The 14,773-nt window shown below is 35.1% G+C and overlaps 2 protein-coding genes across 2 annotated transcripts; both read right to left on the reverse strand.

Annotated features, from left to right (window-relative positions):
- Positions 1-760: 760 nt before the first annotated feature.
- Positions 761-9,032, reverse strand: LOC125857678 (diacylglycerol kinase 1-like). Its single transcript, XM_049537288.1, has 8 exons — positions 8,822-9,032; positions 6,533-8,061; positions 5,244-5,610; positions 5,018-5,094; positions 2,233-2,352; positions 1,728-1,892; positions 1,241-1,378; positions 761-1,115 (listed from the first exon to the last, which is right to left on the reverse strand). The coding sequence occupies exons 2-8, from the start codon at positions 7,706-7,708 to the stop codon at positions 966-968; spliced, it is 2,193 nt and encodes a 730-aa protein (XP_049393245.1). The 5' UTR covers positions 7,709-8,061; positions 8,822-9,032; the 3' UTR covers positions 761-965.
- Positions 9,033-10,719: 1,687 nt separating this feature from the next.
- LOC125857679 (40S ribosomal protein S19-3) lies at positions 10,720-12,947 on the reverse strand. The gene is made up of 4 exons (XM_049537289.1): positions 12,764-12,947; positions 11,589-11,679; positions 11,304-11,487; positions 10,720-10,971 (listed from the first exon to the last, which is right to left on the reverse strand). Exons 1-4 carry the CDS (start codon positions 12,845-12,847, stop codon positions 10,899-10,901), a joined length of 432 nt encoding a protein of 143 aa, XP_049393246.1. The 5' UTR covers positions 12,848-12,947; the 3' UTR covers positions 10,720-10,898.
- Positions 12,948-14,773: the final 1,826 nt, after the last annotated feature.

Here is a 14,773-nt window from a genome sequence, read left to right on the forward strand (position 1 = left end):
TTTTATTGTTTCTTCGAGTTCCGATAATAAAAGAAAATATTGTCGGTCAAATATATAGAAGGAGAAGTAAAGCAAGAAGTACAAGAAACGGCTGCATGTGCCAATTGCTTTAGCTTTCAAGAACAAGCTATGGCATGATCATGGTCCTTGCCGTCCTATCTTCCAATAAGAATTCTTTATACAAATAACGGATTGAATAATACTATTTAATTTTTTTCCCGGTGTGTATAAATTATGGAAAAATTCAACAAAAATATGCCATTCCTTTAGTAAATTTTCGATTAGTGGCACACCTTATAGCAAAAAAATTAATTCCTATTTATCTTTGATAGAAAAAGTAAAAGGTAAAGAATAATCAATGTTAGAAATGACTTTTGTCAACCCTTTCTGTATATCGATTAAATAATTGTATTGACTTTATTTGTTTGATCAAATCAAATCGTTATCGTAAAATTGGTCGAATTGACTAAATGTCACTAGGGTATTTTATTGTTAAAATTGAACTATGCTCAGTTTTGACTTCTTCCAAATGTTAAGAGAATGTTACGAATTACGATATCGATCGCTTGATATTTGTTATGATCATATGTAGAGTACTACGTCAATTTTGCATTGTTTATTTAAACTAGAGAGAAAACAATTGTATAGAGTACATTTAAATTGAGTGATGTCATACAACAATTTCATGTAGTTAAAATAATAAAAATAGATCAGCCAACTCGAAATAGAAGAAATGGGACTGATGTAGAGGAAACAAAAATTAAAATGGCGAAAAAATAATAACATTCGCCTCTTCACTCGAACACTAACTAGTTTTTGTTTTATACAAACAAGCATTCTAATTTCCATATACAGTATATTTTAGACGTGAAATGAAATAACCTGGAAAAAAAAGCAAGAGTTGGGGTTTTATACAAAACTATGATTTACTGCTGCAAACTAACAAATCACTTTGCTGCTGGTGTCTAAGAGAGTCTGATGGCCATTTCTTGAAGAAGTGCCCGCTTCTGTGAAGCGTCAATTACTTGATTGGATTCGGCATTCTCAAGCACATCCGCAATTATTGCTGCTGCATGACCTAGAGGTTCTTCTGCTGCTCTCTTCAGCATGAAGGCCTGTAATTCAGCAGCAAGGACACATTTTAGATAATGTAGCAGTTTTGAGAAATTCGACGAGAAAGCCTCCTCAACTTTTGGCTAAAAAGGAAAGACGCAAAGAATATGCAAGTGATGGGATCGACCTGTCCATGATGAGTAATTGTCAATGTACATGGTTGCTGATACCAAGGTTCACCATCTAATTGAACAGGAAATGCAGCAAAAAGATGAATTTTGATCAACTGACCCTGTGCTAGCCTCCGAGCTTTGGAAAGCCCCACCTGTTTGCACGAGCAGTAACCTTATCACAAAGGAGTGAAACTAAAAGGCAGCGGAAGATCAAATAGACAAATCATGCCAGGTTGACATCTAATTTGGCGATACAAGAAGCAAATTGTTGTGTTATTGAATTAATATCTATACATAAGCCAAGAGACGGACACATTTAACCAGGAATAAACTCATTCTTCAAAAATAAAGAGACAAATAACCATCAAAAAGTGCTTTACCCTTAAACATCTGCAAACAAATGCCTAAGTTGAAGCTAGTTTAACACACTAGAAAATTTCCTCAAGAACCATGAAAATTATTTTTGCCACGTTAATGTGTGTAAAATTGTTTCCAACATACCTGAAGCTTCCCAAGATGCCACGTCCCAGAAATGCCAACAACCTCCAGCATCTTATCATGCATCGATTGAGGATCAAAATTGTCATAGTGTTCATCTTCATTCTGCCACAAGTCTACTCCACCCATGTAGCTACCAATATTGGCTACAAGAACACCTTCTGCATCCTAGAGATCAAGTCAAAAAGTCATAACTCGTCATTAAAGATAAATAATCTTTTAGTTACTTAAGTAGTTTCAAGACTGCGATTACTCGCTAAACATCTCTAAGATGAAAACACTGAATCATCCACCAAATTTCCAATATAAACTTTAGCACCTTTCCTCCACGATGGAAGATTTATTAGTAGTATTTTCAGGGAGTTGAATTATACTTTCGCATCTTCTATTAACTATGAAATTTGGAAAAATATAAACTGAAGGAGTCACATATCAAAGCACTAAAAAAAGCAAGCATTCATAGCTCAAATGTATTTTCCACAAGGACAGTTAAGCCTTTCGACACCACCTCGGGAACTTCAATCTCCACACCATCAACCTCCACCCTAACTTGCCATGGAAAATCCGCAAATGTCCAATCCATGATACTCCTGGCACCTTCTCTGGCATAAAGAACTTTGTTCATGAACTGCAACATTGTTGCAAAGAATTTCAGTCACGAATGCATATAAAATAAAAAGATAATGACATGGAATACAACTCAGTAATATATGCCCAAGAATTCCATACAAATGCCACATACAAGACTAATACACAAATGATGCAGTTCACTACATAAAAAGAAAAAAGGAAACTATCATAGGCAGCAAATCTTAACGTAACAAAACGGCATACGCAAAACCACATTATTAGCCAGTACAGGCCTTGACTACCCAGCTCAGTATACAGACAAATAGGGGTGGACTTAGCTTGCTATTATACTCTTGGTGTAGAATTTATTTCATCTTCATGGAGGAGGGTGGATTTGTCTTGCTATTAAACTTTTTCCAGTATATCCTTATTTATTTTAATGTTACACAAAGGAAAGTAGACTGGATGCTCTGCACTTCATCTTAGTTCACCTGGCTTTTATTTTTCACATGATTCATATCATCAAGTGCACCCATTCCAAATTTCAGCCCAATCAAATGATCGACTGCTTCTAATATATCTCGGAGTAACAAAAATATATTGTTCTGGGGTATATCAAGGTTCCATCTTCGGTTTATATTTCGTCGACCAATCCTTCCTAACTCACATCTTTGTTGAAGAATCTCTTCTGTAATTACTTACATAAGGATTCAGAAAATACCGGATCACCACCTAGTCACCTACACAGGCAAATTGTTGATAAAACTCCAAAGTGGCACTTTCTTTTGACCCAAATTTTTTCTCTCCTTATCCCTCAGAAAGGAGAAAAAAAAATTAAGACAGAAAACATTTTCTAGAATTTATCTTAGATCCCATAAAACTGATGATAGAACTAGAATAGATATGCACAGTTTGAGGATCGTTACATTATGGCCTTCCTCTCAATCCTTAAATACTCAATTTATGTCTGAGGCAAGGTTTGAGCCCATGATGTGCACCTAACCCACCCAACACACCCTGCTCTTACCACTAGATCAAATCCCTGGGGACGATAACAACAGAATGACCAATGTAACAAAAGGAGTCTATCCAGAAGAAGCATGAAAAGTTAACTGGTCATCAGCCGGTAACAGTGAATCCTTTTCACAGAACAGGTCTACTCATTCTAACATGCTTTAGAGACAGCAGAGCATACAGAAACATATATATCACCAACCCCTCAAAGGGATTGATAGTAAGAGTGCAAAGTCAGAAGATTTGAAGCTATCAAACAATGTGCTATTCAATAACCCAAGATACTCGGTCATAAGTATCTTCAAAAATCGATGAGTATCACAAGCGTGCAGATATGCTCATAATCCTGACATTGCCAGAGTGTCATATAATGTCAACACACTAAACCAAACAGGGAAGCTTTACAGTTGGCACCATAATACATGAACAGGGAATGTGCACATAGAATTCAGGACTATAAAATAGAAACATCAAGCTGCAGGTTTAACCATTCTGCATCTGAAGTACGCTAGGACCAAGATATTGTGCAATAGAAGTGTTATATCTCGTCTTGACATAGACGAAAAACACTTGATATGACGAGAAAACATCCACCCTAATATAAAATGACAAGAAAACATCTAGGTCTGAGATATTATGGTAGCTACGTCCCACAAATCCAGATTCTTCTTTGAGGAATTCCTTCTTAACCAAAAAAAATCCAAAAAGTGTAGATCTACTTACCTTATTTGAAGATAATGTCATACAGAACCCAGTGGTGGAGCCAGAAATTTCGCCAAGGGTGTTCAACCTTTAAAGAGTCGATAATTTTTTAGCGGAGTGGGTACACAAAACATTTTTTTTTTTCCGATGAGTAGGTGCACAAAAATTTCTGTGTTTTTTTGTTTAAAAAGAGATTTATATTAAAAAATATAGCTAGTGGGGATCGAACCCAGACCCCCATGAGGTGAACGAGTGTGCCTACCGCCAGACCATCTGCCTTTGCTGTGTCAAAGAGTGTTCAATCAATAAATATCCAGATATTAGACTATATTTGCCTATATACCCGATATAATTTTCCGACGAAGGGTGTTCATTTGACCACCCTTACTAGGCTGTAGCTCCACCCCTGAGAGAACCTTAGTAACCAGGTCGACTCCGTGAAATTTAATTGGAAGAGATGACTGTTACAAGCATATAAATTTTCCACAGTAATTCCATATGTGAACAGTTCAATGACTTTCATTTCCACATACAACAGAGGCAACTAATATCAGGAAGAAATATGGTGAAACTACAAAGAAACTGGGTCGCGAAACCCCCTCAACAGGAATAAGAACACTCTGGAACTATAGCATAAACCTAAGCCTACAGTAAAGTTCACTCATGATGTTGTATGAGGATACGTGAAGGTTTATCATCACTAGATCGACTATCATAGCACAAGTTTGAAGCTACAGACGATTCTTTATCAAACCAAATTTGACAACCCAAATTTGTGTTCAGATGCTCTTGTGGAACATAACTTATGGTTTACATGGCAACTAATTTGTTTGTTTTTTTGCAAACCAAAACCAATTTTATCATGATGGTACACATATAAGTTCATCATCACACATATCGACTATCAAAGCAATAGTTGAAAACTATAGGCCTATTTCTTTATCGAACCAAATCCACTAACCCAATTATCATGCTTCACATGATCTTATGGAACATAATCTGCATACCTGATTGTAGAACTTCTCGGGGTTTTCCTCCCTCATATTATGGATTTCTAATGCAACCTTTGCATCACAACCAACCCCTGGAACATCAACAGGGGACACTCATCAAATTTTGCAAGGAAATAATAATAGAGAATAATATTGGAGAAGTGAGACACTGATCATAATATGCTCCAGTGATGCAAATTTAATATATTGTTTGCCGCTTAGAGAAGATCAGTCACCATACCAAGATAGTTGTTCAAGAACTTTGGGGGTTCAAGCAGCTTTCCATGCTGATTTACTATAGAAACTTTCCATCGATCAAGGATAGTTACTGCTGCTTGTTCTATATCATGCAAAAGTGTGCAAAGACCACCTTGTCTCTCAACTGACCCTAAACCACCTCCCCAGGAAAGAACTCGAGCCAAATCATTTCCCGTCCCGGCGGGGAGTATTGCCACCGGTGGAGGAGAAACATAGTTTTGTTTATCTATGGTATCCAATACCCAGCCAACAGTTCCATCACCTCCACAGACAAGAATCCGGAAGTGTGGCACTGTTCTGAAAAGATGCAGACCAACTTCCGGTCCTTCTGTTGAACTCAATTCAACGACCTAAGTAGCATATCCATGGAAAATCACAGATCAAAACACTAGCTCGCTGGAAAATATTCATGAATCTACTTAGAAGTTAATACACATAAAAGGTATTTAAACAGAAAAGATAAGTTGCATCTTTAATGACGTTCTTAAGGCATTATCAAGTCGCATAAAAAGGAAATTAGCAAGCCGGACACACCGAAACCTGGTAAACAGTAATGTAATCATATAATGCCATATTTATTCTTTTTCCTGACAAGATCTACCTCCATTCACCACAAGACCAAGAAAAGAGTTAGCTTTGATTTACAACTATATTAGTAGTATGAAAAATATCTTATGCAGAAAAGTGGATTTCTTTAATGACAAGTTGCATCTTTAATGACGTTCTTAAGGCATTATCAAGTAGCATAAAAAGGAAATTAGCAAGCCGGACACACTGAAACCTGGTAAACAGTAATGTAATCATATAATACCATATTTGTTCCTTCTCCTGACAAGATCTACCTCCATTCACCACAAGACCAAGAAAAGAGTTAGCTTTGATTTACAACTATATTAGTAGTATGAAAAAATATTTTATGCAGAAAAGTGGATTTCTTAGTTATATGTTTAGATAAATCAATCTTTAATAATGAACATTATTAGGTGGCACACAATTTACAATAGTCCATAGAAATGTGTCAAAACACTTTGTAAAGCATGGGGAGAAAAAGAAGACTGCGCATAAAATAAGACTCGTGGGATTTTTTCCAGCAGCTACAGGCTCTCTAAGCCATTTTAAGGACAGAAGAATCAACTAACAGCCTAGGGTGGTAACATTCCCTAAATGTAATTGTTGTGTTGATTGACACATCTCTACACACGGATAAGATAGCAAGTAGTTCATAAGATGGATGCTAAAAGAACACTGACTAGATAAGGAGCTTCACCTCACCTGAACTGGGTTTAATAGAAGATTCAACCGCTGCCTAAGTGAATCTCCTCGTTGAGCTCCACTTTTCTTGTTTATAAAAACTAGCAGAGGTCTGGCATCTGGAGGCAAATCAGTCAATTCATATTTCTGCCCTATTAATTGAGATTCATCCTTCTGATTAGTGGATGAACTCCTCTTGAAGCTGGGTATAGATATCAACTTTTTAACACCACTGTCTTGGTGGTGATCCGCACCCTCTCTATTTACACCACTACTGCAGTTTTCATCTATATTACCATTACCATTCACTTGATGAGAATCAGCAGTGCATTCAGTAGTTGTGTCCCCAACAACATCACCATTGCTTGTCTCTGCAGAGGTCCCACTCTCATGTTTCTCTTTACTGTGCTTATATTTCTTGCTTTGACTTATTATACTAGCACGGACTGAAGAAGCAATTTCATTGGCACCTTGTGTGATAGAACTCAGCAGTCCTCCCCTGTTAAACTCTTTCACATAAAGTGGCGATAGAATAAGCCTTCTGAAAGGACCCAGGTCACATATATCACCTGTTTCATTGAACATATTGGCATGGCAATCAACATGAACTAGGCGCTGACACCACAAGCAACACCATATAGGGGACCCACCAAGAAATGAACTTGGCTCTTCACAGTAGCTGCAGAAATAAGATTCATCAGGTTGATCAGCTACCTCTGTCCAGCGCACTGCCCACTGATGTACCACATGTGGGTATCCAAACATAGATGCACATTTACAATCCTTGTGAGCACTCGATGAGCAACTCAGATGAGCTGCTGCACCACATATGCTGCAACGATTAAAAAATCTTTCTGAAGCAACAATTGGACCAAGAGTCTGAGATGGAGAAATGGACTTCAAACAGACACAGCATTTTAAACTTTTCCCTCGAGAAACGGTCTCCAAAGCCCAAGTATGAGGAGCCGCAGGGACCTTATTCCTTGTTTTGGGGTTTTTCTTGGACCTGGCTATGGCTTTCATCCAACTACCATTTATGTTCCTTCTCCACTGGAAAGCTGTGTAAAATATAGTTAAAATTCCTACTAAACCAGCAATGAAACAGGAAAGAATAAACAGAGGGGATTCTGCCATCTCAGAAGGATTTTTGCTGATCCAGCTAAGAAGTGGAAACTCTGATTCTCTATAATCTTCCATTTTGGAATTCTATATTTTCATACTTTATACACAATTACACATATGCTAGTATAAATCTGAACCTAGATGAGCATTAGGCTACGAATAATAGCATCATGCACCTCCTTAACACTACCACAATCTAAAGCCATGCTGGCGTTAGTTTCCTCTGCCGAGTTTCATTTTTCCCCAATGATGCCAAACATATTAGCTTTTACTATTAAGTATAAGCAACCAACGACAACACTTGGAAACCTTTGTCCACAGATGATGATACTTCAATTCAACACATCCTTGGAATCCTGCTTAAGTTCTTTTAGACCCCTGAAGGGCCCTAAACCTTTGAATCAACACAACAAGAAACAAAAAATAACCTGCAAAAGTAAAGAAAAACATTTATATCAGACAGTACCCAGAAACATTCCACTAAACCTTAGCTGAGATCATGTAACATTAGCATAATTCTGGCCAAGGGAAAAAACTAAAACATGAAATACATATACCAAATATTAACCAGAAAGTAAAACTATTACTATACTGCATAGCTCCCAAGGGTGTAGTCTAGTAAAGTGGATTGAAAACCATGAGTTCTCATGTTCAAATGTAGCATAGACAAAAATACTAGGTGATTTCTTCCTACGTCTCCTAACATTTTATTCATTTTTTATGACCGTAGTGTCCGGGCCAGCTTTTGTGCACCTCGACTAATTAATTACACAGATATCTTGTGTAACTAATCGATTTGGCGTCCAAACACCAGAGTCACAAGGGAAAAAAAAAACTATTATACCGCATAGACTATTACAAGTAATCTTTTGCACAAGAGATTGCATTTCACAACTATCATTAGCATTGAAGCAAAAACGCTGAACTTGCTTCTCGAGCTAATTGGTTGATCAGAGAAAAAGCAGATTGGTGTAGCGAATCGATAAAACAATTTCCGACGAAATTCCTTAGAAATGATGGAAAATCAAACCAAAAAGTAGTTATACTGATATATTATGAACGAACCGAGAATCAGGAAATGGCTCAAAACGAAGAAAGTAACGTGATCATATATAACTCATAGTTCGTCAATAACATGTCAATCAATTCAGCAAAACCATAACAAATTGGTAGTTAACAACCTCTTACCGAATTAATTAACAAAATTTGAAAGAGAATTGAATTAGCGTCGTGCTCTGTTTGTTCCTCTGAACAAAATCGTAGCTGCAAAACCCTAGGCGTTTGAAGGAAAAATGGAGAATCGGAGTCCAAATCTCTTTTTGCTTTAATCAAATGTAGAATTCAGTCCTCCTTTTTAATTTTGATTCGGTTATTAATTAAGTGTTAGGCAACCAACGGCTTAATTATGAATTTTATTATTTTATTATTATTATACAAGTTTCTAGAGTGTCCTTATGTATATTCCTAATCCTACCTCTAGAGCAGGGGGCGATGCATCGGAGATCCACAGGTCTACACGTGGATTCTCTCAGAGTGTGAGTGTGTCGACACTGGAGGGCCCATGTTCGAATTGGGCCCTTGCTCTGTGGATTTATACTGAAGCAACACGTTGGGGACACGGTACTCATCACCTATGCCCATTGCATTTTTTTTAAAAAAAAAATCGTTTTCTAATTAAATCTTCAATTTCAATAAAACCAGTGATTTGACCCAAAAAACAAAAAGATATTTCAATTAACAAAATAAGGTTTGGATAAGTATACAATTGCTTGTGGCACAATCTTCAACTGTGGGATAAGTTATTTTAAACTTGGCAATTAAATGAGAAATCAAAATTTCATGCCTGAATTATATTTTTAATTTCAGCACTATTTTTTTAATGTTTCGTATCAAACAATCCTAAAGGTCGTTTGATTGGGAATAAACCATTTTGGATTAACTATCTCGGACTAAATTATTTACGAATAAGTTATATCAGGATAAGATATTGCATAATGTATATGAAATAACTTATCTCATCACTAAGATATAGATGGTGAATAATTAATCTCATTATAAATTAATACTCTCTCCGTCCAACAATAATTAATCTCATTATAAATTAATACTCTCTCCGTCCAACAATAATTATCCACATTTTATCCTAAATTATCTTACCTTATATCTTATACCACGCAACAAACAAACCTACAGTATAAAATCATTAGGAAAGCGGCAAAAGTGAAATGGCCCCAAATGAACCTAAGAGTATAAAAACAAAAGGAAAGCGGCAAAAGTGAAAATGGCAACAGGGAAAGTTGAGAGCATTACGACACCTTCAGTACACTCAAATATCAGTCCAAACAAAGTTTGAAAATACCGCTTCTTCCATTTTTGCATTTTCTTGTGAGATGGGAGTCTTTATTAATTACTACAACTTGTTCTTCTAGAAAAAATTACACAACGGCTTAAAATTACAATATTGAACGTACGTAAGCCACCCCGAAGCTTAGTTCATAGGCGTTTGGTCAGAACTTTGGACATGTAACCTCTTAAAGCTTCGTGCATTTCAAATCGACTTCGATATAATTTTCAAATGTTCTGTGATTATACCAACTAACCTATTCTTGGCTTTTAGAAAAGATTTAAACAGTCTACTTGGAAAATGCAATTGAACACTATAAACACTCAACAATCGTTTGTCTTGATACAATCGATCAAGCTATATTGTTGTACAAAAATACCTCTGCACATTCACAGAACTCACGTAAGTCCCTCAAGTACCAAATTGTAACAAGAGTTATCAATTTGACAGTTTGAGACCCTTCATCACAACATTTCGAAAGTGAACTTGAAATGGATAAATGTTCCCCATAGGATATTATCTGGTAAAAAGATATTTAACCTTCAAGGAAATCTTTCTCTGAACATAAAATAGATAATGTAAAATTAAAGAAAGTGGTGATCATATATGCAGGATGAGGTGGATAGGCAAATAAGAGTGAGTTATTAAGATATTTTATAAAAAAAGATGACATTTACCTCAACGCAAACACAGAAAATAAAAAAGGCAGCGACACTCGGATAAGAGCAGCCAAAGTAACATTTTGAAGTATTTTAAAGGACAAAATTAGCATACTGATGCAAAAGAATCCCAGATTGAAAATAAAAGGGCAAAACATGCAGACAAAGATTCAACAATACCCTACACCTATAATAGGTCCAAGCTGAAATTATAAGTTGGCAACAACTCATGTACTCATAAAAACGCCTCCTTTTTCATATCTTAATTGGCAGCCGTAATTCGACCAGCAACTTGATCAAGATCTCTTTGCCCATTGGATGTGATTCTCCTCCCACTGAGTAAAAGGAAATAACAGACATAATTCAGAACACTATAGGTATCAGAAACACAATTAACAAACAATGTGACAAATGTGACACTTGATATTCATTTTGAAGAACCCTTGGGACACTTTTTCGCTTTAGATTTCTTTATCAGGACATATAGAAGAACAAGAATACAACACATTACAGTGAATAAAGTAACTATTAAACAACTAAATTATTCTACTAAAAAGACATATCATTACTGAGACACCAAATCTGTGGAGTTCTTCCTAACCAAAAGAAATACATGCCTAGAGCAACACCAAAAAAAAATGCAATTTAATTGTGAAAGAATACGTACCCCTTTGGGTCAAAGTCAATGATGTTCATGGTCTGCAATTGCTGAAGGATGTGGCGTGCTACTGAACCACTGCTCTTGCAGAAATGACGGGGACGGCTGCCATTCCTCTGGTTTCCACCATAGATTCGGCGGAATCCTCCAACCCCAATACCTCCTCTTAAATAGATCTTTCTGGCCATAGAGGCTGTCCATTAAATTCAAATCAAGAGTGAAGAAGAGTCAGGAAACCAAATTTTTAATTCACATGAATCCCTTCTTCAAATAGGTAGATGAGAAAGAACATACCTGCCCTGATGTAGTACCAATCAGGGTCATAAGGAGCAAGCTCCTTCAATTTTCCAGTTTTAACGATATCAGTCCATTCCGGCAGCTCCAACTACAAATATGAAATTAAATAATAAGATTACTATGATTTTTATTCACATCAAAACTAGCATTCAGCAGGAATTCTAGTCCATAAACACAACAACCGCACAATGGATGGGGCAAAAATACACAGTCTAACCAACAATAAAGGGAAGACACACTCTTCTTACTGAAAACAATGAATTGACTTACTACTGGAATATAAAGAAATATTTGCTCTTACATTGAAGCTAGGATTTCAGCCTTGTGGCTTCTAAATCACAAATTCAAGTACTAATTACTGGATTCTAAATGTGAGTGTATATAATCAATGAATTCCTCATCACAAATACACATTGAGCAAAAGCTAATGTGTTCTGCTGAGAATGTCCATATCTACGCTTTTACATCAGTCTCTACCTTACATAAAAGGCAATCTCATTCTATCACCCTAATACTACACATTCTAAGGCAACCAAACAAGATATAAACAGAGCATATGCCTTCAAACAAAACACAGCAGCAGATTCAAGTACAAATCAGATACATTTTGTATACTTGTAACAAGTCTTACAGTCTTTAGACAGAAATCAACACACTGTTATCCATAATTCTAGAGAGCCTAGTAATATTATTCTACTGAGCCCGTTCATATCTATGCTTTTACACAGTCTATAACTTACATAAAAGGCAATCTCATTCTATCACCCTAAGACTACGCATTCTAATGCAACCAAACAAGATATAAACAGACCGTATGCCTTTAAACAAAACACAGCAGCAGATTCAAGTACAAATCAGATACATTTTGTATACTTATAACAAGTCTTGCAGTCCATAAACAGAAATCAACATACTATTTTCGATGATTCTAGAGAGCCTAGTGATATTATTATTTAATCTATAGAATGAACAACCACCTGACTTTCCAAAATCCTACAGTTCAACCACCATATCAAGGGACATTCTAGCCAAAAGTATAAGCAAATAACTCATAAAACATAGCGAACACAAAATAATATAAATGATCAACTTCAAAACATTAAGATAACACAAAAATTGCACAAATATACAAGTACATCCTGCCCACTGCATTGCCGGAGAAGAAAAAATACCTTGCCGGAGCGCTTCAGATGCGCGGCGTACGCCTTGACGAACTCATGTGGTGAAACGTCCTTCACATTTCTCGGCGGCTCCATCTTTTTCGCTTCGCTACCTTCTCCTTGCGGCGGCTTGTGCGACTCTCTGCTCTCAGCAAGGGTTTGTATGGTAAGATGGAATCCGGAGCTAGGGTTTAGATATTTATAGGAACTAGATAGATGGGTAAAGGCCCATTTACAAAGCCCAACATTGGAATCTTAAGTGTTTGTTTGGTGTTCAGTTTATTTTTTAAAAAATAAAATAAATAATAAGGAAAAATTTTAGAATATGGCAAACATTCATATATATTCAAGAAAAATAGCTACGCTTTATTTTTTTCATGTTATATGAATAATTAGACTATAAATAGCAAAGTTAATTATATACAAATAAATAATTTTATATATATATATATTAATATAATAATAATAAATAAATATTAATAGGAAAGTAATTATTGAATGCCTAATTAATTATGGCAGGCACATTTGTGATCTTTTCTCATGTTTACCATCATCAAATTTTTTCTCTTACATCAATATTCATATATCACATATTTTCTGATTTTTTTCCCCCAAATTTTATTTAAATTCAAAATCTTTTACATGAGTGATTTTTGTGATCTTACATCCATCGGGTATCTTCTAATTGCATATTTATCTTATTTTTATGAGTATTATATATCTGTATATCTACACTTTCTACTAGTTTCATAGGGTTTTGATTGAAGAATTTGTTTATCCATTTCAATTGCTGAAATTGATACTCTGAGGAGGGTTACGAGAGTTATACATTTATTTGAAAAATAATTGATTAACTATCTTCTTTTGAATTGTGTATTACTCAACAACAAGCCAAAATTTCAAGCTTTATTGCTGCAATGGAGAACGAAAGAAGAACAAAAAAGGTTAATGACCATATACCCTTAAATTTGCTTGAAGAAATCGAACATGCAAAATTAGCAAAGAGGAAAAAAGGTTCAGAAGTGAAAACTAATCTTGAAAAAAGGAGAAAAGTCAACAATATTGATTCAAGTGGGTGTGAAAAAGAGCAGTCGATCAGGAACAAAAGGAAAATGAACTTGAGATTTGTTTGCTTTATTTTTTTTAGTTTAATGTTATTTACTTATATATCTCAACACATGTATTGTGTGCCATTGTCATTATGGATTATTTTCTTGTATTGAAATTGTTAGAAAATTTGATTTCGTATGTATATAATTGTTAAAAAATGAGTACAAGAAGAACATGAACAAAAAAGAGATTGAGGGTTCTCTGATTGTCAATTTTGTATATAGTAGAATACTTATATACATAGACATTTGTATTATTATATAACCACAAGTTGAACTGTTGATCTATGAATACAATTATATTTGAATACATAAGTACTCTGTCAAATTTAAAAAGTTGATTAGGGAATTCAAGTATAATTGGATACATCAATACTATATTGTTGGCCTTTTCAAAAATTTATTTAGAAGAATACTTATACAGTTTGATACCCACAAATTGTATCTTTTTTGCTCGTTTGTCTAATGTATCCATACTTATATAGTTTGATACCCACAAATTGTATCTTTTTTACTCGTTTGTCTAATGTATCCATATTTTTGCTTAACAACAGTGTTGAAATGTATCCATAATTATATACATATATACTTGTATTGTTATATAAGCACAAGTTGAAATGTTGATTTGTGAATACAATTATATCTAGAGATAGATAAGTACTATATCCAAGATAAAAAGTTGATTAGGGAATACAAGTATAGTTGTATCTAACGTAATCATTTTTGTGTTTAACAACAATGTATTCATTGTATTCTATATTGGTGTATTCATTTTTTATTTAACAACTAGTGTATCTATTACCTTGTAGTTCAGCTATTCAAAATTGAAATACTTAACCTTCATTCACAAATTCAACAATTTGCTTACATACAATAACTTGAATTAACAAAAAATAATTTATTAATACATTTA

Source organism: Solanum stenotomum, chromosome 3 (assembly GCF_019186545.1).
Source record: "Solanum stenotomum isolate F172 chromosome 3, ASM1918654v1, whole genome shotgun sequence".
Taxonomy (NCBI): domain Eukaryota; kingdom Viridiplantae; phylum Streptophyta; class Magnoliopsida; order Solanales; family Solanaceae; genus Solanum; species Solanum stenotomum.